Source organism: Microtus oregoni, unplaced genomic scaffold, assembly GCF_018167655.1.
Source record: "Microtus oregoni isolate MIOR12 unplaced genomic scaffold, Mior012 000007F_ref0000211, whole genome shotgun sequence".
NCBI lineage: Eukaryota > Metazoa > Chordata > Mammalia > Rodentia > Cricetidae > Microtus > Microtus oregoni.
This window is the reverse complement of record NW_024543066.1, coordinates 52,811,101-52,835,327: the sequence shown is the minus strand read 5'-3', so window position 1 is coordinate 52,835,327 and position 24,227 is coordinate 52,811,101. Positions and strand designations below refer to the sequence as shown.

At 43.0% G+C, this 24,227-nt stretch overlaps 1 protein-coding gene across 3 annotated transcripts in view; it reads left to right on the top strand.

Annotated features, from left to right (window-relative positions):
- Positions 1–33: 33 nt before the first annotated feature.
- LOC121450475 (polyamine-modulated factor 1-like) overlaps positions 34–24,227 on the top strand; it is a 39,334-nt gene continuing 15,140 nt past the window's right edge. For all 3 annotated transcript variants that reach the window (XM_041655395.1, XM_041655394.1, XM_041655396.1), the window contains exon 1: positions 34–213. In XM_041655395.1, the coding sequence (XP_041511329.1) occupies positions 62–213 (152 nt within the window). In that variant the 5' untranslated portion in view covers positions 34–61. The remainder of the gene's footprint in view (positions 214–24,227) is intronic.

The window sequence follows — 24,227 nt, the reverse complement described above, 5'->3', positions numbered from 1 at the left end:
AATCAGAGGTCCTGGTGGGAGGGGCTGCGGGGCCATTTCATTTTGGCGGTTCGGTTTCAACATGGCTGATGTGAGCCATAGTAATGAGGCTGTGGAAAAGGGGCCCGAGGGCTTCTCTCCAGAATCTGTGCCAGTTGACACGACCATCTCCAGGGTGGAACTCCTTGACACTATACTGGACACTTTTCTCCAGAAACTAGTCGCCGCCAGGAGGTAGGTGGAGACCAATGGTGGCGGGAGGGTTTGTCCTCTGGTCGTAAATCCCGCGAGATCTGGCTGGCACGGTCACGTGGGGCATCCTAGTATGGTTGAATCTGGCGTCTCTGCAAAAGCCTAGGACTTGGGTTTTCCCCTGGCTTAACTTGCAGAGGATGAGAAGGAAGTCGCGGACTTGCAGTTAGATCCAGTTCTCCACCCTCCCGCGAGGCGACCGCCACAGGGCTGCTGGAGTGCGTTCCTGGACGCCTGGCGCGCCGGGTGGAAGGCGCGAGCGGATGCGAGGGCTAAACGGATGATCCTAAGGATGAACTTTCGGCTGTCGACCTTCACTTCATGATTCTTCAAATGAAATGAAATGGCTCAGTGGTTAAAAGAGTGCTTGCTGCTCTTCCAAAGAACCCAAGTTCAGGTCCTAGCGCTCGGGCCTGGCGACTTGTAATGAATTTCCTGTAACCCTAGCTCCAGGGGATCTGACACCAACTTCAGACCTCCAGCATCAGCGCAGCTGTGCCAGATAAGCACACATACGCAAAAAAAGCAAGTCTTTATATATATTAAGTCTATTTGAGGCAGGGTCTCAATAAACTGTCCCAGCTTGTCTTGGACTCTGATGGCCCTCGCGCAGTCCCTGAGGTGAAAGGCCCGCCTCACACTGCAGAGCTTTTCTTCTGCATGGACCTTGTGGTCTGCCTTTTACCGCCTAACAAACATCTTTGTGCTTCCTCTGTGTTTGGTGCCACGGGTATGATAAAGAAGTCAAGTTACTATTGATGGCTAGTCTGTAACAAGATAATCACAGGGCTTGGCAACACAATGAGCAGATGAGCTAGTGCAAGGGTGACGCGGTACAGAGTACTGGGCGAGGTAAGAGGGATCTGCGCTGAGGAAGTTAATCAGATCTTTATGGTAGAGATGTCCTTGCCTGCAGGTCAGAGGGGGAGTGAAATCAGGCCGACCTTCTCAACTAGAGCCCGGTTTTGCATTACAGTTTTTTTAAAAAGATTTCTTTTTCATAGGTATGAGTGGTTTGCTTGTATGTTTGTATGCACATGTGTTCCTGGTGCCCTTGGAGACCAAAGAGAGCCTCAGGTCTCCTGGTACTAGAGTTATTGATGATTGTAAGCCTCCATATTGGTTCTGGGAAGCAAACCTGGGTTCTCTGTGAGAGCAACCAGTATTCTTAATGACTGGGCTGTCTTTCCAGCCTCCATGGCAGTTTGATAAAACAGTCTGTAAATACTTTATGTCATTCCACACTCACCATGTTCCCAGCCAAAGTCCAGACTCTGATCTCAAAACCCTACTATTTGGCTGTAGATCCTTAAGTTATTTATAGTACAAATAATCATTGCCAGTGCTGCTCACGAACTCTCAGAGTTGCTGGATATACAACAGTGACTGAGACCAACGTCCTGCTTTTGTGGAGTGGACGTGGGCGGACATGGTGGTACACACTTGTAACCCCAGCACGTGGAGACTGGAGGCAGGATGAAGAGTGGAAGGGTTGTGTGGTCCCAGTTGGTGTTGGGAATGACAAAAAAGGTTTTTCCATGAAGCAAGATGTCTTTGACCCCACAACAGGGTGCACCTGTTGTTGAATCAGGGCCATTTTTGTTATAGACCAAAGAGAGCTGGAGAGGGAAGTACAAGTCTGTGTGCAGATGTATTGTGGATGCTAATCTGAGTGTTCTCAACCTTGGCTACTGTTAAAATAGAAGATTCCTGGACTCACAGATACTACTGTGCCTCAGCAGTTGGTTTTTTTAAATATTTATTTATTTATTTATTATGTATACAATATTCTATCTGTGTGTATGTCTGCAGGCCAGAAGAGGGCACCAGACCTCATTACAGATGGTTGTGAGCCACCGTGTGGTTGCTGGGAATTGAACTCAGGACCTTTGGAAGAACAGGCAATGCTCTTAACCACTGAGCCTTCTCTCCAGCCCCCAGCAGTTGGGTTTTAAGGAGCTGGCAGAGTCCAAAAACTTCTCAGTCTCTAAAGAAGATGATGTTTGGGGGCTGGAGAAATGGCTCAGAGGTTAAGGACACTGGTTACTCTTCTAGGGGTCCTGAGTTCAAGTCTCAGCAACTACATGGTGGCTCACAACCATCTGTAATGAGACCTGGTGCCCTCTTCTGGCCTCCAGGTGCACATGCAGACAGAACACTGTATACATAATAAATAAATCTGAAAAAAACAAAAGAACGAAGGAGATGATGTTTAACAATGTGTTGTCAGAAAGCCCCTCAACAAAGGTCAGAAACCCAAGACTGAGTGTCCTGTTACTTCAGATATCCTGTGGTTGTGTTAGCTTTCTGTCTCTGTAATAAAAGCCAGAGATCCCTGAGAAAGAAGGGTTTGTTCTCACTCACACTTTAGGGGTTTCAGTCCACAATTGCTTTGGCTTATATCAAACTGGGAAGCAGCTCAGCTGTTAGCAGCCATAGTCCCAATATCCTTTTCAGCCATCTATCCCCAGTGAGCTAACTTCCTTCTACTGGGCTCACTCCACCCAGTTCCACCACCTTCGAGTAGCAAAGCCTGGAGGCCAGACTTTGAATACACGGCCCTTGGAGGTCACTTGCTATTCAAACTATGATAGTCCACCTTCCTCTCAGACGGTGTCAGACTCTCAGAGCTATGGCCTGGCTCACAGTGTTTATTCTGCCTGACGCTCATGAATAGCGCATGCTGATACTCATGATAAATCAGGAGATAAAGGAGCCCCAGTTCATCTCCTGAATGCCAGCCCTCTGTCTCCAGCAAGGTGTCCCATACAGCAGCCCAGCTCTGTGTGGATTACCCTCTTCTTTTCCTGAGTCTGTTACATGGTTCAGGGTTCTGCTGTCTAACCACCTTCCAGGCCTGCTCGGGAGTTCACACTGGCCATTCCTGCATTCTAATCTCATTTCCAGTCTTGCCACCACTGTCAGACTCCACACCGTCGTCACCGTCTTCTGGCCTCAGTCGTATCTACACCCTCCAATACACATGGTTTCATCTTTTTTTTTTTTTTTTTTTTTTGAGTTTTCGAGACAGGGTTTCTCCGTAGCTTTTGGTTCCTGTCCTGGAACTAGCTCTAGTAGACCAGGCTGGCCTCAAACTCACAGAGATCCGCCTGCCTCTGCCTCCCGAGTGCTGGGATTAAAGGCGTGCGCCACCACCGCCCGGCTCACATGGTTTCATCTTTAGCCTCAGGCCTGACACTTTTTCCCCCTGATGTTTTCTCACTTAGAACATTCTCCTTGGTTAAATAGACACTCCAGTTGGTCTCAATATAGAAAGGGCTCAGTAAATGCTACTTTCTTACTTTTTGAAAGAATAGTTTATTAATTGAACTGCTCAGGAGAGTGGGTTGGAGAGTAACTAGAGAATTCCGGTAGTCATTTACAAATTCAGATTTCTTTCTTTCTTTTTATTTTGGTTTTTCGAGACAGGGTTTCTCTGTAGCTTTGGTGCCTGTCCTGGAACTAGCTCTTGTAGACCAGGCTGGCCTCGAACTCACAGAGATCCACCTGCCTCCCGAGTGCTGGGATTAAAGGCGTGTGCCACCACCGCCTGGCCAGATTTATTTCTTTTTGAGACAGTCTTGCTATGTAACCCAAGCTGGCTCAAACTTAGAATCCTCCTGCGGCTTCAGCCTTCTGAGTTTTGGGCTCTAGACTCATAGGATGATGGGTGCAGCTATTGGGGTTCCTGGCTTTCCTCCTCCCAACTCTTCCAAGCTTTTAAAAGTCTTCAATTTCAAGGGCAAAGTGCTTTTATCTATGACAGAAGTTGTCACACACTGTTCTTAATGCCAGTCATCTAACGGGTCTGGGTGGTTTGTGTGGGGTCCTTAGGTGGCCCAGATGACCAGAAGGCACCCCATATGCAGTTGCAGAAAGCAACAGAAAAGTCAGCAGAAAAGTCAGCATGCTGGGGTCCACCCCCTGGCAAGGCATCCCCTTTTAAGCCTGCTTAGGAGAATTGCAATTGTGGCTAAGAGTACTTTGAAGTGATTGGGTATAGACCCTTACTGATACAGGAATCGTTTTATGATTGGCTCATGTCATCTGGTCGGCAACTATGGTTGCCATGTCAGGGGTCTGTTTGACTGAAAATAGCAAGAACAGCTCCTGCTTGTGACTGGGTAGGACCCTGATTGTCTATCAGACTAGACGTATCTCCTGAGGGTCTGGTTGAAGCCAGACAGGAATCAACATAGCATGGTGGGGTAATATAATACAGAGGTCTTAGCAAACGCCCTGGTCTCTTCATTCACCCCTTGAGTTGAAACATAAGTCAAATCTTTGAACGTAGTGGGCTGTATATCATTTGTAGGCAGGGGTGTGTATTGGCTGTGAAGGACCATTGGCTTAATTGCTCCACACTTTCTTTTATAATACAGAGACGTGTATTAACTATATAAGGCCCAGAAATTGGAACGAACAATAGGATTAATAGGGATCCTGCCAATGTGGTTATTAAGGTGGTGGCCATGGGGACTGCAAGAACTAGGTTTCATACCAGTTAGAACTGTTCCTCCATTGTTTTTTTTCTATCCTGTAACCTTTTGTGCACCAGGGACAGAGGAGGAGATTCTTTTATCACCCCTGAGTGATTAGCATAAAAGCAACATTGTTCTAGGGCCAGGCATAGTCCTCCCTGTTGTAAGAGGAGGAGGTCTACTCTCCAGCGGTTTCTGCTAAAGAACTGAGGGATGATCTAAATGAGAAATAGATTTTTCCAGCTCAGCCAGCTCTTGACCAGTCAGGGCACCTAAAGTTCTGTGATTTTCATGCTGTAACACAAGGACAGTAGTAACTATTCTGGCCGCCCCAGCTGTCCCTAGAGCCACCAAAGTGGGAGTCGGGTGCTGTGGAGCGCCGCTGTTGAGTAGGGAAAGGTGACTAGGTGGGTTGTCATGCTCTCTGCCAAATAATAAAGAACCCGGGGAAATTTGAACAAGGACGCAAAACTCTTGTTTTGTTGTGGTATCTGGGTGTGAGAACATGGGGTAAGTCCTGTGGAGCATGCCTACCAGGTGCCTTCAGGTGGTAACAGGTGGTGGGCATGCTGGTAATAAAGCAGTGGAGTTGCAGAGGGCCAGATAAGCCACCAGGATGGACATGTTAGATGGCAGGATACAAAGACCAGTCCTGCGGATTGATCCTAATATAAGCTTGGGGTGGGTTCCCCATGGGCAGGTCGTGTGGGAAGAAGTTCCATGTATGAAGAGATGACTGCTATGTCCTTGTAGTAAGGAGGAGACGGGTGTAGACAAAATCAACAGGTCTGGGTCCAGTTTGACTGAAAATTATTTAGGTAATTGCATGTAGCCGATAGGAGAGCAACAGCTTGATTAATTGATCCTTGGGGCTGAGAGAAAGCCTTAGTATGACATTATTAAGGGGGCTGACTGTTGATGTGGGAGTCCCCTCTGTGTGTTGCTTGTATTGATTATTATCCCAAGCAGCGCAATAGAATTGTCCTGGTCCCCCGCAGGTGCAGGTGGCTGGTCCAGAACAAACATAGAATTTGATAGCTTTAGGCAGGCCTTTAAGTATGATCTATGACACCCATAACCTGCAGAGCAGTCATAAGACAGGGTGTTTCCATGCAGACAAGGCCATCTGGGCAAGATCACAGAGATCTACTGAGAACATGGGGAAATAAGTACCCAGGATGCATGGGATGTAAGGTTGGAGATGATATGTCCATCCCCAGTATCAGAAAGAACCCAGCTAGCTAATGTTCTGTGGTTGGGGGGGTTGGGGACTAATTTTGCCAATGGAAAAGAGAGCCAGAAGCATATCAGAGTAAGGGTAAGGGTCCTTAGCTTTAAGGGGTCCGTTGGGTGTAGGAGACTTTCTATTTGCTGGCAGAGTCGTCTGCTCAACAGGCTTAAAATAAGAGTGATGAATCCATATCTTGATCCCTTTGACTTTTTCAAGATGTTGTTATTTTTTTCTGCTGTGTAGTACCCCATTGTGTAAATTTACCACATTTTCCTTATCCATTCTTCGGTCTAGGGGCATTTAGGTTGTTTCCAGGTTCTGGCTATGACAAACAATGCTGCTATGAACATAGTTGAGCCGGGCGGTGGTGGCGCATGCCTTTAATCCCAGCACTCGGGAGGCAGAGGCAGGTGGATCTCTGTGAGTTCGAGGCCAGCCTGGTCTACAAGAGCTAGTTCCAGGACAGGCTCCAAAACCACAGAGAAACCCTGTCTCGAAAAACCAATAAATAAATAAATAAATAAATAAATAAACAAACAAACATAGTTGAGCACATGTCCTTGTGGCACGATTGAGCATCCTTTGGATATATACCCAAAAGTGGTATTACTGGGTCTTGAGGAAGGTTGTTTCCTAATTTTCTGAGAAATCGCCACACTGACATCCAAAGGGGCTGTACCAGCTTGCATTCCCACCAGCAAATGCAGGAGTGTTCCCTTTTCCCCACAACCTCTCCAGCATAAGTTGTCATCAGTGTTTTTGATCTTGGCCATTCTTACAGGTGTAAGATGGAATCTCAGGGTTGTTGTGATTTGCATTTCTCTGATGACTAAGGATGTTGAACATTTCCTTAAGTATCTTTCAGCCATTTTAGATTCCTCTATTGAGAGTTCTCTGTTTAGGTCTGTACTCCTTTTTTTTTTTAATTGGATTATGTGATCTTTTGGTGTCCAATTTATTGAGTTCTTTGTATATTTTGGAGATCAGACCTCTGATGTGGGGTTAGTGAAGATCTTTTCCCATTTTGTAGGCTGTCGTTTTATCTTGTTGACCGTGTCCTTTGCTTTACAGAAGCTTTTCAGTTTCAGGAGGTCCCATTTATTAATTGTTTCTCTCAGTGTCTGTGCTGCTGGGGTATATTTAGGAAGTGGTCTCCTGTGTCAATGCGTTCAAGTGTACTTCCCACTTTCTCTTCTATAAGGTTCAGTGTGGCTGGCTTTATGTTAGTTCTTTGATCCATTTGGACTTGAGTTTTGTGTATGGTGATAGATATTGGTCTATTTTCATTCTTCTACATGTTGATATGCAGTTATGCCAGCACCACTTGTTAAATATGCTTTCTTTTTTTCCATTTGATATTTTTTGCTTCTTTACCAAAGATCAGGTGTTTGAAGATGTGTGGATTGATATCCAGGTCTTCTATTCGGTTCCATTGATCCTCCTGTCTGTTCTTATGCCAGTACCAGGCTGTTTTCAGTGCTGTAGCTCTGTAGTAGAGTTTGAAGTCAGGGATTGTGATGCCTCCAGAAGTTAGTTTATTATCCAGGATTGTTTTGGCTATCCTGGGTTTTTTGCTTTTCAAAATGAACTTGAGTACCGTTCTTTCAAGGTCTGTGAAGAATTTTTCTGGGATTTTGATGGGCATTGCATTGAATCTGTAGATTGCTTTTGGTAAGATTACCGTTTTTACTATATTAATTCTGCCTACCCAAGAGCATGGGAGGTCTTTCCACTTTCTGGTGTCTTCTTCAATTTCTTTCTTCAAAGATTTAAAGTTCTTTTCATACACGTCTTCCACTTGTTTGGTTAGAGTTACTCCGAGATATTTTATGCTATTTGTGGCTATTGTGAAGGGTATTGATTCTCTGATTTCTTCCTCAGCCCTTTTATCATCTGTGTACAGCAGGGCTACTGATTTTTTTGAGTTAATGTTTTTGGAATCACTTATGTAAACTATCATATTATCAGCAGTGAGAGTTTGACTTCTTCTTTTACAATTTGTATCCTCTTGATCTACCTTTGGTGTCTTATTGCTCTAGGTAGGACCTCAAGAACTATATTGAATAGATATGGAGAGTGGACAACCTTGTCTTGTTCCTGATTTCAGTGGAATCGCTGGAAGTTTCTCTCCATTTAGTTTGATGCTGGCTGTTGGCTTGCTGTATATTGCCTTCATTATGTTTAGGTATGTTCCTTGTATCGCTGCTCTCTTCAAGACCTTTATCATGAAGGGATGTTGTATTTTGTCAAAAGCTTTTTCGGCATCTAATGAGATGATCATGTGGTTTTTATTTTTCAGCTTGTTTATATGGTGGATTGCATTGACAGATTTTCGTATGTTGAACCATCCCTGCATCTCTGGGATGAAGCCGACTTGATCTTGGTGGATGATGGTTTTGATGTGTTCTTGGATTCGATTTGCCAGTATTTTTGCATCAATGTTCATGAGTGAGATTGGTCTGTAATTCTCTTTCTTAGTAATGTCTTTCTATGGTTTGGGTATAAGGGTAATTGTAGCCTCATAAAAAGAGTTTGGCAATGTTCCTTCTGTTTCTATTGTGTGGAATAATTTGAGGAGTATTGGTATTAGTTCTTCTTTGAAAGTCTTGTAGAATTCTGAGCTGAAACCATCTGGTCCTGGGCTTTTTTTGGTTGGGAGACTTTTTTTTTAAATGTTTATTTATTATGTATACAATATTCTGTCTGTGTATATGCCTGCAGGCCAGAAGAGGGCACCAGACCTCCTTACAGATGGTTGTGAGCCACCATGTGGTTGCTGGGAATTGAACTCAGGATCTTTGGAAGAGCAGGCAATGCTCTTAACCATTGAGCCATCTCTCCAGCTCCTGGTTGGGAGACTTTTGATGACTGTTTCTATTTCTTCAGCAGTTATAGGTCTGTTTAATTTGCTTATCTGGTCTTGATTTAATTTTGGTAAGTAATATTTATCCAGAAAGTTGTCCATTTCCTTTAAGTTTTCCAGTTTTGTGGAGTACAGGTTTTTGAAACCTGATGATTCTCTGTATTTCCTCCGTGTCTGTTGTTATGTTGCCCTTTTCATTTCTGATTGTTAATTTGGATACTCTGTCTGTCTTTTGGTTAGTTTGGTAAAGGTTTGTCTGTTTTGTTGATTTTTCTCGAAGAGCCAGTTCTTTGACTCATGGATTCTTTTTTTTTTTTTTATTTTTAAAGATTTATTTATTATGTACACAACAGTCTGCCTCGATGTATGCTCGCACGCCAGAAGAGGGCGCCAGATCTCAGTACAGATGGTTGTGAGCCACCATGTGGTTGCTGGGAATTGAACTCAGGACCTCTGGAAGAGCAGCCAGTGCTCTTAACCTCTGAGCCATCTCTCTAGCCCCCCCCCCCCTTTTTTTTTCTTTTTGGATTTTCGAGACAGGGTTTCTCCGTAGCTTTTGGTTCCTGTCCTGGAACTAGCTCTTCTAGACCAGGCTGGCCTCGAACTTACAGAGATTCACCTGCCTCTGCCTCCCGAGTGCTGGGATTAAAGGCGTGCGTCGCCGCCACCACCACCCGGCTGACTCATTGATTCCTTGTATTGTTTTCTTTGTTTCTATTTTGTTGATTTCAGCTCTCAATTTGATTATTTCCTTCCATCTAGTTCTCTTAGGTGAGTTTGCGTCTTTTTGTTCTAAAGTTTTCAAATGTTCTTTCAATTCACTAATGTGGGAGTTTTCCAGCTTCTTTATGTCTGCGTTTAGTGCTATGAACTTCCTCTTAACACTGCTTCCATTGTGTCCCATAAATTTGGGTATGTTGTGTGGTCATTTTCATTGAATTTTAGGAAGTATTTAATTTTTCCCTTTATTTCTTTCTTGACCCATTGGTGATTCAGGTGAGTATTGTTTAATTTACATGTGTTTGTGGGTTTTCTGTAATTAGTATTGTTGGTATAGGTTTATACCATGGTGATCTGATAAGGTACATTGGGTTATTCCAATTTTTTTGTATGTGTTGAGGTTTGTTTTGTTACCGAGTATGTGGTCAATTTTTGGGACGGTTCCATGAGGTGCTGAGAAGAAGGTATATTCTTTCCTGTTTGGATGGAATATTCTATAGATGTCTGTTAAGTCCATCTGAGTCATAACATCTGTTAGTTCTCTTATTTCTCTGTTCATATTTTGTCTGATTGACCTGTCCAGTGGTGAGAGGGAAGTGTCGAAGTCTCCCACTATTAGTGTGTGGGGTTTAATGTATGATTTAAGCTTTAGAAGTGTTTCTTTCACATATAAGGGTGCCCTTGTATTTGGGGCATAGATGTTCAGTATTGAAATTTCCTCTTGATGGATTTTTCCTATGACTAATATGAAATGACCTTCTTTGTCTCTTTTAGCTTGAAGTCTATTTTGTTAGATATTAGGATAGCTACACCCTCTTGTTTCTTAGGTCCATTTGATTGGCATATTTTTTCCCAACCCTTTACTCTGAGAAGATGTCTGTCTTTGAGGTTGAGATATTTTTCTTGTATGCAGAAGAAGGATGGATTCTGTTTTTGTATCCAATCTGTTAGCCTGTGCCTTTTTATGGGTGAGTTGAGTCCATTTACATTAAGGGATATTAATGATCAGTGTTGCTATCTCCTGTTAATTTAGTTTTCATCGTTGGTGATGCTAATTTGTGCATTTTTTTCTTCTTTGGGATTTGCTGTAATGAGATCATCAATTGTGTGTGGCTTTTTTTTTTTTATGTGTGTAGCCATCTTCCTTGGGTTGGAATTTTCCTTCTAGTATTTTGTGTAGGGCTGGGTTTGTATCTAGGTATTGGTGAAGTCTAGATTTATCATGGAATATCTTGTTTTGTCCTTCTGTAGTGATTGACAGTTTTGCTGGGTATAGTAGTCTGGGCTGGCATCCATGGTCTCTTAATGTCTGCATAATGCTTGACTGTGACCTTCTGGCTTTTATTGTCTCCACTGAGATGTCAGGTGTAATTCTGATAGGTCTGTTTTATATGTTACTTGGCCTTTTTCCTTTGCAGCTCTTAATATGCTTTCTTTACTCTGTATTTGGTGTTTTGATTATTATGTGGCAAGAGGACTTTTTTTTTTTTATCCAGTCTATTTGGCGTTCTGTAAGCTTCTTATATCTTCATAGGCATATATTTCTTTAGATAGGGAAAGTTTTCTTATGATTTTGTTAAATAAATTTTCTGTGCCTTTGAGTTGAACTTCTCCTTCTATACCTATTCTAAGATTTGGCCTTTTAATGGTGTCCCATATTTCCTGGATACTTTGGGTTAAGCTTTTGTTAGATTTAATGTTTTCTTTAACTGATTAGTCTATTTCCTCTATTGTATCTTCAGCATTTGAGATTTTCTCTTCCATCTTTTGTATTCTGCTGTTTATGCTTGATTTGTGGTTCCTGATCATTTTCTCATGATTTCTGTTTCTGTAATTCCCTTGGTTTGTGTTTTCTTTATTGCCTCTATTTTAGTTTTCAAGTCCTGAATAATTTCTTTTATATATTTGATTTCTTTTCCTTGGTTTTCTTTAAGTGATTTGCTGATATCTTCCAATTTTTTGTTGGTCTTTTCCTCAATTTCTTTAAGGGAATTTCTCATTTCATCTTTAAGAATTTCAAACATTCTCTTCAGGTTATTTATTAGGTCATTTTCTTCTGCTTCAGACATTTTTGGTTGTTCAGGTCTTGCTGTTGTAGGGTATTTAGTTTTTACTGGTGTTGTGTTGCTCTTTGTGGTGTAGCTTGTGAGCTTACCTTTTCTATTCATCTTTTCCTTTAATAGGTGTGGTTGGGGCTGTCTGAGATTCTGTTGAATAATCTTCTGGTGCCAGTGAAAGCTCAGGTGGTTGTTCCTCGTAGTACAGTCAGTGTCACAGTTCTAGGTACCCCATTGGTTATTCCTGTTCCTGGAAATAACTCACTGCTCCTGTGCCTTCCTCTGCTCACTTGTAGTTTGCTTTGTCAGGCCTACTTTGGCCTAGGTTTTTGCCCTGTTTTTGTAAATCCTGGTCTTGATCCCCTCCTGCAGAGGTCCCAGGCTTGGGTGTGCCTGGACCTGCAGAAGACCTGCTTACTTCCTCAGAGGTCCTAGACTCAGAGGAACCTTTTCCCCACAGGTCCCTGCTCAGACCTGCAGGGGTTCCAGGTTCCTGCCTATTCCCTTTGATGTTACAGACCAATGCCGGACCCACAGAGGTCCCGGTTCAGGCCTACTCCCTCTGAGGACTCAGACTCATACCTCACGCCTGGCCCTGCCGAGATGTCTGGTTCCTGCCTATTCCCTTGGAGGTCCCAGTTAAGTGAATATCTTCAATTGACTTGTTAACTTCCCTGAGGTTCTGCGCTGGCCAGTAATCACTGGTCCCCAGATTTTTTTGGGGGGGGGGGGTTTCTAGACAGGGTTTTTCGAGACAGGGTTTCTCTGTAGCTTTGGTGCCTGTCCCGGAACTAGCTCTTATAGACCAGGCTGGCCTCGAACTCCCAGAGATCCGCCTGCATCTGCCTCCTGAGTGCTGGGGTTAAAGGCATGCGCCACCACCGCCCGGCTTGGTCCCCAGATTTTTGACTGGCAATGCACTAGAATTCCGTGCTCCGGTAGTTGGTTTATATGTTTGGTGATGCCCAGTTTGGCTTCTGGAGTCAACAACTGGGGGTGGCTGGATTGCTAGCCCTGGGTGGTTGGTCTCTGCTGTATTCCAGGAATACAATGTTGGAGTTTGAGCATTAAGAAGATATTTCTGAAAGTAAGTGTCTGTGGACAAAGCCAGTATTCTTCCTCTAGGTCCAGACATAAGGCGAAGGGGATTGTCACCCCCTTCCCAGTGAAATTGATTTGGACTTTCATTTTGGCTAGTAGGTCCTGGCACACAACAGGGGTAGGGGCACTCAGGAGTAACCAATAAGGAATGGGATGCTTTTTTCCTTCCTCAAATCTACAGTTCGCTTGCTGGCCGGTGTGAAGCTGTTATGTGGCCCTTGCACCCGAGCTTGTTTGCCAGATAAAGGAGTTTTCAGCATAGAATGATGCACCCAGTGTCTACCAGACAATCAGCTGGCTGCCCTCCACTTGCAGGAGGGGATCCAAGCCCTGTCCTCCTTAGTCACGTAGGCCTGCCAGCTCACGGACTTCGTGTCCTCCCCCTGCCGGATCCTTCCCTCTCCTTCACATGTTTGCAGGGCACCCTCTTTACTGTCTTCACTGTCTCTGCCATCTTCAGGTATGTCGTCTCAGTCCCTTTGATCAAGACAAGCATTGCAAAGTGTAGGTGTGGGCCTGTCTTGGTCTATGCTTCAAACCCATTGGCCTTTTATAGTTTCTCTGCCACGAGTCAGTTCAGAGGCTGTGTTTCAGGCCCTCTCCCTTCCTTGAGTGTTGGCGTGTACGTTCTAGCTGGCTGGATCTTGTCCCAGCTGAGCGACTTTGGACAAGCTTCTGTTTGCTAGTTGTTGCTCATCTGAGCAGTGGAACCTGCCTCACAAGGTTCTTGTCAGATTTTGATAAGTTACTTCATACAGAATGCTTGGAACAGGGTCAGGTACCAGTAGTCCTCTGAATGTTTCCATGATTACAGCATCTTTGTACACATGCTTACACGATGCACTGCCCTTGAGTCACACTACCTGAGCCTCAGCACCTCTGTTCTTGTGTTCATGAAGCCCCTCCAGTCTGCCACCCACCCCCGTGCCGCCCATCCCCCCCTGTGCCGCCCATCTCCCCCCCCCCCCCCCGTGCCGTCCCCCCCCCCCCCCGTGCCGCCCGCCCACCTCCGTGCCGCCCGCGCCCGTGATGCACAATATCCCGAAGACTGGTCTGTCCCTGTGTGGTGTGTGGTATGTGGTGTGTGGTGTGGTGTGGTGTGGTGTGGTGTGTTGGTCAGAGGGTAACTTTCAGGAGTCAGGCCTCTCTTTCTACCATGTGAATGCCAGGGATCAAAGTCAGGTCATCGGTCTTGGCAGCAATTACCTTTACCCATTCTGCTATTTTATTGAAACATGGTTGCTCACTAGTTTGGGGCTTGACCATTAGTCTAGGCTGGCAGCCCATCAGTCCCCAAGAATCTACCCATTTCTACCTCCTGATCTCTGGGATTTTACGTGGGTCCTCTTGTGTGCATGGCAAGTGCTGTACTGACTGAGCCTCTCCCCACAGCTGGATTTGTGTCAGCAAGGTTGGCCTGCTATGGTGGTATGCTATTGGAGCTCTGTAAGCTGTTTGTGTTTGAGACTGGGTCTGTGTAGTTCAGGCTGGCCTTGAACTTCTGATCTTCCACCTATCCAATGCTGGGATTATTACAATCTACAAGGTGTATGTTACCATGCCTGGTTTTATTCAGTTCTGAAGGTTGAATTCATGGCTTGGTACACCCTAGGCAACTGCTTTACGTCCCCATCTGGAAAATCCCTTCTGAAGGATGAGCGGGCAGCTGTAACGGCAGGTGGCTTTGGACAGACTGTTTTGTGACCTAGCTTCATCTGTTTTCAGATTCCTGCTTCTTTTGCGCCAGTCGCTACTGCCATCTGGTGAACAAACTGTGGAACTGTTGAATTGGGATGCCTGCTGTTCATGGTAGCATAAGGCAAACCTGGTTTTTTGGGGGCTTTTTTTTTTTTTTTTTGAGACAACGTCTCATTTGGCCCATGCTGACCTAGAACTCACTCTCTCCTTCTGCATCCTGATAGAAGGCTGCAAGTGTGTGCCACCGCACAGCTTCTGACCCTATTGGCTCCCTTGGCACTGTGTACACTTGTGATAGTGCCCAAGAATGTTACATATTTCTTGTCTGGGCCTCTTTTTACATTTCAGTGTGTGTACAAAACATATTTGGGCATCTACATAGAGAATTCGAGAATAGCGAAGGTTGTATAAAGAGACCTTGTCTCAAAACAGAAAACCAGGTTGACAAACAACTAGCTTCTTTCTCCAATCTCTACAATGAGCGTACGCTAGCAAGTCCAGATTCCCCCCCCCCCCCCCCCCGCCGCCCCGCTTTTTTTTTCTATTACGTGGTTATCACCCAGGACAGCCTGGAACTCAGACTGGCCTTGATTGTAAACAATCCTCTGCCGGGATTGCAGGCATCAGCCACCACACTACATGGGTGCTGGATCTCAAACATATTCTTGTGTGTACATGGCAGGCATGTTGCTGGCTGAGCCATCTCCCGGCCTCTGCAGTTAAACTTTGTCAAGTAGACCCGAGCTCCTTCACAGTGAGTCAGTTGTTTCCCTTTCCTGTCCTGGACACTGAGCCCGGGACCTCATTCCGCCACTGAGTTACACCCCAGTCCCTATGGGTGTCCAGAGCCGGAAATGAAATGCTGCTTCAGTGAATTCCCATAATGCATGCGGAGAGAAAGTGCTGGGTTCAAGTAGACCACTCTCATCACCTCAGGAGTTTCCATGTATTTGTGTTTTGTGTTTTTGAGCTAGAGTCTCACTGTATAGCCCTGACTGGACTGGCGTTCATAGATGTCCTGCCTATGCGGGGTTAGAGACATACACACGTCAGCCAGCCTCTTACTCACTCGTTCATTCCTTATTTATTTATCTGTGTGCATTGGTGTGTGTGAGAGAGTGTCAGAGCCCTTGGAACTGGAGTTACAGACAGTTGTGAGCTGTCATGTTGGTGCTGGGAATTGAACCCAGGTCCTCTGGAAGAACAGCCAGTGTTCTTAACTACTGAGCCATATCTCTAGCCTCTACTTGTTTTTTTTTTAATTATTTATTACGTGTAGAGTATTGTGCCTGCACATATGCCTGCACACCAGAAGAGGGCACCAGATCTCATGATCCACACCATGTGGTTGCTGGGAATTGAACCCAGGACCTCTAGAAGAGCAGCCAGTGCTCTTAACCTCTGAGCCATCTCTCTAGCCCTTGGCCATTATTTTAATTTTTAAAAACGGCATATTACTGTATACTGTGGGCTGACTTCAAACTCACTATGTAACTGAAACTGTTTTTTTTCTTTATAGATAAATACTTTTCTTCCTTGTGTTTTCTGAGACAGGGTTTCTCTGTATAGTCCTTGCTGTCTTAACTTGCTCTGTAGATCAGACTGGCCTCAAACAGCCTGCCTCTGCCTCCTAAGGGCTGGGATCAAAGGCGTACTCCACTACACCCAACATCAAAATTCTCTCTCTCTCTCTCTCTCTCTCTGTTTTTTGTTTTGTTTTTCAAGACCCTATTTCTTTGTGTAGCCTTGACTGTTCTAGAACTAGCTCTGTAGACCAGGCTGGCCTCAAACTGTGAAATCCTCCTGCCTCTGCCTCTTGAGTGCTAGGATTAAAGGTGTATGTCACCACCTGGCTTCATCTTTTGAGTGCTGGGACCCAAGTATGTATTAAAGATGCTTTCTTTTAAGTTAGAGACAAGGTTTCAGGGGCTGGAGATGGAGCCTGAGGGAAGAACACTTGCTTAGCATTCACAAGGACCCGAGTCTAACTCCCAGCACTGCCAAAAGCAAAAGGAAGGAGAGGTTTTGGTTGTGTTGCTGAGACTGCCCTCAGACTCCTGGGCTCAGTGGATCCTCCTGCCTCAACCATGCATAGCTACTTTTATCTAGAAATTTTAAAAGAAAAAGAAAAAAAAAAGAACCGGTGACACTGGATTTCAGAAAACTATTGTGTATTAAGGAACTCAGTTTAACAGCTTTGGAAGCCCTAGGCTCTGGCCTCACCTCTCCTGGTAACGCTAGAAAGCTCAACTCAGTTTTAAAGTTCAGTTTATGGGTTTCTTTTTTGAGACTGGAGACTTTGAAATTTTGTATCCCTGGCTGGCTTTGAACTCATGATCCTCCTACTTCTGCCTATTATGTGATGAGGTTATAGGTATGTACCACCATACCAAACTAGTAGTTGGGTTATCATACAGCCAAGGCTGGTTTGAATGGTCCCCTGCCTTTGCTCCTGTGCCGTCAGGCTTTCTTTTTGTAGCACAGGAGAGCGAGCATAGGGCTCTGTGTGTGCTAGACAGGCACCTTACCAACAGACCTAGAAATGAGGGTTTTAATTTTGTTGCTGTTTTGCTTTGTTTTGTTTTAAGACAGGGTCTCTCTTACAGTCCTGGACTGTCCTGGAACTCATTAAGACCAGGCTGGCCTCAAATTTGCAGAGATCCCAGTGCTTCTGCCTTCTGATTGCTGGGATCAAAAGTGTGCACTACCAGAAACTTTTTTATATGTATATATAATCATGCCTTGTTTTCTGCCCCCCCCCCCAAGGGTAACCTTTATTCCAGATTGGCCTAAAACTCTTTATGTAGCTGAGAATAAGCTTAAACTCCTGATCTTCTAGCTTCTAGTTCCTGGTGGCTGGGATTACATGCTGGTCCTGCCACAGTTGGTGTACACCCAGGACTGTATGCATGCCAGGCACTCACTCTCCCAACTGAAGTGGCAGTCACGTTGGGATGTGTCCTGCAGTGTCACCTTATAGGTCCAACTCTTCAGGACGAGCTAGAGGATCACTCACTAGAGCCCAGAAGTTTGAGACCAGAGTGTGAAGGCGTAAGTCACAAACAATGCCACACCAATTTGGGATTATGATTAATAGGGTGGTATTTATTTAAAGGGGAAAAAACTTACAGATCACTTTCCCAGGCAACAGCCCTCTACGCAACCAGGAAAGGAGTCTAGTCGCAGGTGGAGCAGGAAGTGAAGAGAGAGAGGAGAGGGAAGTGGCAGCTTTTTTAAAGGGAGAGAGACCACGCCCCAATGGGCTGGTATCTCAGCGGCGATAGGCTGGAGGAGTGGGAGGACCTCCCGTAACACCTCCCCCTTTTGTTTAAATAAGAGAGTTCTAAACCTACTATGAAATTATATACAATAAGTACAAATATCCTATTCTAACTAGCTTAGGTCTTGTATAATAAATAACTTGGCCAAGTCATGAGAGAAAGTAACTGCATTTATATAGTCTTCAACCCCATCGAAGATCTGAGAAGGGAAATAATGTTACCTGGGTAATTAGGAAGTTCAGTAAAACAACTTCCAAAACATGCAACAAATCACAGAGACAACTAGCTACCTAGGCAATCACCCAAAGTCACATTAGCAGCGTTGAAGCAACCAACATTGGCTAAGGCCTAACATAACTGACATACCATTTTTCAAAGGCAAGCAACTTTTCAAAACTATCTTACCCTGTCTTGGCAGGATATGACAGCCCTGTTTTATCCATTGATGCATGCTCTGTATCTTTGTCAGTGGTTGAGGTATGGGCATTTCTTTGCCCCAAGGCCAGTTCTGCCAAAAAGAAGGCTCCAGGTGGAGTGTCTTTGGTGCTCAACATTCTCTCGGGAATAGAGTGGTGTTGCCAGGAGCAATTGTGTCTCACTACCGCAAAACTCTGAGTTAGATTAAAGGCCATTTTCTACAGCTCTTTGAAGAAGTTGAAGATTATCTATCTATACTGAGTATAATCTCTATATATCTAAAGAACCTGATTAGTCTAATTATAAATGACAAACTTAGATGACTATTAATCTATATAATTCTCAATATCTATCTAACTTAAAGACTAAGAAAATAAACTACTGTGAAACAAATGAGGACAATGACCTCCAAAAATAAACAATGTACAAATATACATTGCAGTAGGTAAATATATATCAATACACAATCATTATATAAGTATCTTAATCAGAAGTAGAAATGTACACTGCAATATGGTAAATATATACTATATATATAAATACAATATATGTCAATACATAAAAAATGTTTTAAACAGGTAGAAACATGCATGCGTACAATAGTCAATATAATTTAACTTTGTATCAATATACAAGAATCTATACCAATGTATTTGTCTAAAGACAGTAACTCACAATTACAAATCTATTATCCCATCATCCCTCTTTTTTTTTTTCAAAATGATCCCTGAGCGTATAAAATTCCTCCCCCAACCCTCAATCACATACTAATTATAATCAACCCCTAAATGATGTCCCGAAACCCAAGGGCAAACTTTACTGGGAGAGGGGGCGTCGTCCTCTAGAATTACTTCCAGCTGTCATAGGGGCGACGTTCTTTCTGGGGGATCCTGTGAAAGTAAAATGATGGTTAAATTTCAAGATCAATGTCTTTTAAAATTGGCAATAGTCTCTGAATATTTTGTGGAGGTCTGGCCAAAATGTTGTATAAGATGTGCACCATTTCAGCTAACCAAGTTGGAACTGTCTTGTGCAGCTGGTACCCAAAGCAGGTCTTGTAGTAGCGCTATCAGTATCATGACGTCATATCAACCAGGTGGAGTTGTTGTTATGGGGCCCCATCTTCTTCCTGGAAACTTCAAATGTCACTTCAGCAAAAACTCATTGTTCATTGTGAAAAACTTAAACATTAATCATATAGACATATATAGACATATATATACATATTCACTGAAAGGCATGATAGATATGTTCAATGAAAAGTATGATAGATATGAAGAAAAGCAAAGATGTTTTCTAAACTCATATTTCTTTCTGTCCCATATCATGGCTCTTGACATGAGACAGAAACTCCAGAAACTCTGGGTTTTTTTCTTACTAACAGGCTTGGAATTGGAGAGGGACTGAGCCAGAGTCCAACTTCAAAACCAGCTTTATAAATTTAGAAATATGGTTTAATATTACTTACACAACCCTTTCAGTTTTCTTGATATTTCCTATTGGGCAGGTATTTTTCCATCTGTCAGTATCCAAATATCCAGGGTCCCTTGAATTTTTCAAAGATGAGTGTTTTCCTGTGGAGATAAGAACAGAACCGTGCCCCCATTCTATATGTTTTTCTTACCACCTGTATGAATATCATCATTGTGGATAAGTTGTCATTTCTCCTTTCCAAGAGGTTTCTCCTCTTCAAATCGAAACTTTATTAATTTTGATGGTATCCACAATTTTTCTTCTCCTGTGGAAACAAGAGCAAAACCCCTTCCCCAACGTAGCACATCTCCTGGCTTCCATTGAGAGGTCAGCACATCTTTGAAATAAATCCGTTGATTTAGTTCAGCAGACTTTTCCATTATCCAATGTCTCTCTGCTGCTGTCGTTCCTTTCTCATTAGCGTTAAGAAAATTCAAGGTTAATAAAGCATTATGTAATCTATTTCTGGGGGTATTTTCGGTCCCTTTCTGTTTGTTCAGCATATCCTTTATAGTACGATTTGATCTTTCTATAACTGCCTGACCTGTAGGATTATTTGGTATACCTGTAATGTGTTTTATATTATAATAATCAAAAAAGCGTTTCATTTTCTTAGATACATATGCTGGACCATTATCTGTCTTTATTTGTGCAGGTATACCCATGATGGCCATAACTTCCAATAAATGTGTGATTACTGAATCACACATTTTCTGAGCTCAGGGCAGTAGCCCATTGAAAACCTGAATACGTGTCTATGGTGTGGTGTACATATTTTAATTTACCAAATTCCATAAAGTGGAACACATCCATCTGCCAGATTTCATTTCTCTTAGTACCCTTTGGGTTACTCCCTGCAGGCAACGGTGTTTGATTATAGAAAGAACAAGTAGGACATCTCTTTATAATGTCCTTTGCTTGTTGCCAAGTAATGGAAAATTCTTTCTTTAGGCCTTTACTATTGACATGATGCTTCTTATGAAATTCTGAGGCCTGCAACACACTTCCAATCAATAATTGATCAATCTCAGCGTTGCCTTGTGCTAGAGGACCAGGCAGACCTGTATGGGACCGGATGTGTGTTATGTACATCGGACAAAGCCTGTTCCTGATTATGTCTTGTACCTGGATAAACAATGAAGTCAACTCTGTGTCATCTGGTATAAATTCAGCGGTTTCCATATGCAAGATAACTCTTTCTGCATATTGTGAATCTGTAACTATATTAAGAGGTTCTTTAAAATCCCTTAGCACCATAAGAATGGCATATAATTCTGCCTTCTGGACAGAATTATAAGGGCTTTGTTCCACCTTACTCAATTCATCTGACTTGTAACCTGCTTTCCCTGATTTATTTGCATCAGTATAGAACGTACGGGCTCCAGTTATTGGAGCATCACGTACAATTCTAGGAACAATCCAAGAAATTCTTTTTATGAGATTAAGTCTATCACTTTTGGGATAGTTGCTATTAATTTCTCCCAAAAAGTTAGCACAAGCTCTTTGCCACGGTTCATTGTCTTCCCATAACTTTTTTATTTCTTCAGTAGTAAAAGGCACTATAATTTCTGCTGGGTCTATACCTGCTAGTTGACGAAGTCTCAGCTTACCTTTTATAATTAATTCAGAGACTTTTTCCACATAAGTTTTTAATTTTTTACTTGGTTTATTAGGTATAAATATCCACTCTAAAATAATATCTTCCCTCTGCATTAGAATCCCTGTAGGAGAAATTCTGGAAGGCAATATGACTAGGATGCAGCTAAGATTTGGGTTCACCCTATCCACATGTGCCTCCTGTAATTTTTCCTCAATCATTGTCAGTTCCTTTTCTGCTTCAGCTGTCAGTTCTCTTGGACTATTTAAATCTTTATCACCATCTAAGGTTTTGTTTAAATGAACTATTAGATCAAGTGTTATCCCAACAGCTGGTCGTAGACTGGAAATGTCTCCTAACAATCTTTGGAAGTCATTAAGAGTCTTTAAGCGGTCTCTCCTAATTTGTGCCTTTTGCGTTTTAATTTTCTCTAACCCTATTCTGTAACCTAGGTAATTAATAGAATTTCCTCTTTGAATCTTTTCAGGGGCAATTTGTAATCCCCACCTAGGCAAGACTTTCTTTACTTCTTCAAACATCCTTTCTAAAGTATCTTTATTTGAATCAGATAACAAGATGTCATCCATGTAATGATAAATGATGGACTTGGGGAATTGTTTACGAATTATTTCCAATGGCTTACTTACAAAATATTGGCACAGGGGGCTGGAGAGATGGCTCAGTGGTTAAGAGCATTGCCTGCTCTTCCAAAGGTCCTGAGTTCAATTCCCAGCAACCACATGGTGGCTCACAACCATCTGTAAAGAGGTCTGGCGCCCTCTTCTGGCCTTCAGGGATACAGACAGAATATTGTATACATAATAAATAAATTTAAAAAAAATATATTGGCACAGTGTAGGACTATTGAGCATACCCTGTGGGAGGACAGTCCATTGATATCTCCTATTAGGCTGAGAATTATTTTTTTTAACATTTTATTTTTTATTTATTTATTTAACTTTATTATGTTCATTGGTGTGAAGGTGTCAGATCTCGTGGAACTACATTTTCAGACAGTTGTGAGCTGCCATGTGGGTGCTGGGAATCGAACCCGGGTCCTCTGGAAGAGCAGTCAGTGCTCTTAACCGCTGAGCCATCTCACCAGCCCCCTAGGCTGAGAATTATTATAAGTAGGCACTATGAAGGCAAATTTTTCTCTATCCTTTTCTTGTAACGGTATAGTGAAAAAACAGTCTTTCAAATCAATAACTATAAGAGGCCATCCTTTTGGTAACAGAGAAGGCAAAGGAATTCCAGATTGTAGTGGGCCCATAGGTTGAATTACTTTGTTGACAGCTCTTAGATCTGTCACCATTCTCCATTTACCAGATTTCTTTTTTACAACAAACACAGGAGAATTCCAAGGGCTGGTTGATTCTTCAATATGGTGAGCATCTAGTTGCTCTTGCACCAGCTGTTCCAATGCCTGTAGTTTATCTTCAGCTAGAGGCCATTGTTTGGTCCATATTGGCTTCTCAGTTAGCCATTTTAAAGGTAGGGTCGTTGGTACCTCTAAAGGTTTGGTATTTGCTGTATATTCTTGTACAGCCTGAATGGCTGGTGACCTTTTTCCATAATACCTCATCATATCCTTCCCAGAATTATGAGTTCCTGGAAATACAGGAATGTTAATCTGGGTATTCCATTGCTGTAGCAGGTCACGGCCCCATAAATTTATGGCAATATTGGCTATATATGGCCTTAGTCTTCCTATTTGCCCTTCGGGCCCTATGCAATCAACCCATCTTGTGCTTTGTTTTACACGAGATAGGGTTCCAATTCCCAGGAACTGAACATCTACCTCTTGAAGAGGCCAATTCGGATGCCAAGATTCTGGGGTAATGATACTTACATCCGCACCTGTGTCTAATAAGCCTTCAATAAAAGTGCCATTTATACAGACTCTTAGCTTTGGTCTTTGATCATTAATAGAAGTCTGCCAAAATATACGTTTACTCTGTCCTATTGGGTTTTTTGACTCATCCTCCACACGTAATTTATCATTTAGACCAGTATTACTTTTTACAGCAGAAATTGGAGCTTTTAATTTTCTTGGTGAGGCACGTTCTCCACTGTGACTGGGAATGACTGGGCCACTGTTGGCTTGGGGGCCTGCGAGAGGCCCCCCAAGGAGTTTCCCGATGATATCGGATTGCCCCGTCTGTCTGTTGTTGACCTACATTCGTTGGACCAATGCCTGCCTTTACCGCATCTCCTACATATACCTGAAGGCCGACGTCTCCTATTCTTGTCATTCCCAGAAGAGATATTATTCCTAGAAATTCTTTGCCTGCAATTCCTTTGCAAATGTCCTAATTTACCACAATTAAAACACCTGGCAGTTTGATGTCTCCTCATTGCTTTGGAAATCGCTTCTCTACCCAAGATTCATCATTATAGCTAAACGTCTCAACATTCATCGTATGCTGAATCCATTCATCCATAGGTGCTGATCTAGACTTTAAAGGCCCAATTATCTTTTTGCATTCTATGTTTGCATTCTCAAAACTAGAGATTCAAGAAGTATTCGTCTAGCTTCTGGGTCTGTTACCCCTATGTCCAGAGCCTTAATTAATCTTTGCAAAAAGTCAATAAAGGGTTCTCTCTGTCCCTGCCTAATTCTGGTATATGATTCAACCCTTTTTGCTGGATCTTGTATCCTATTCCAAGCATTTAAAGCTGCTTGGAGACATAGACACAGTACTTCATCGTCATAAAGAGCTTGGACCTGTGGATCAGCATATTCTCCTGTACCAAGAATTTGATCTTGGGAAACCTCAATACCTTTTGCTCTTCCTTGCTGTTCCATATGTTTGGATTCTTCTCTGAAATAAATTCCAAACATCAAGGAAGGTCCATTATCTAAAACTGCAGACACTAACTGATGGAAATCATGGGGGGTAGCTCTAGCATTAGAAGCCCAAGTCCTTATCATTTCCTTTACATATGCATTGTGCAAGCCAAAATTAACAACAGCTTGCTTAATTTCTTTCAGATCATTCATTGCTATTGGTGTCCATCTAGCTTCTCTGACTCCCTTTGAGCCTTTAGAAGTTGACGCTTTGTCAGAATTAAGT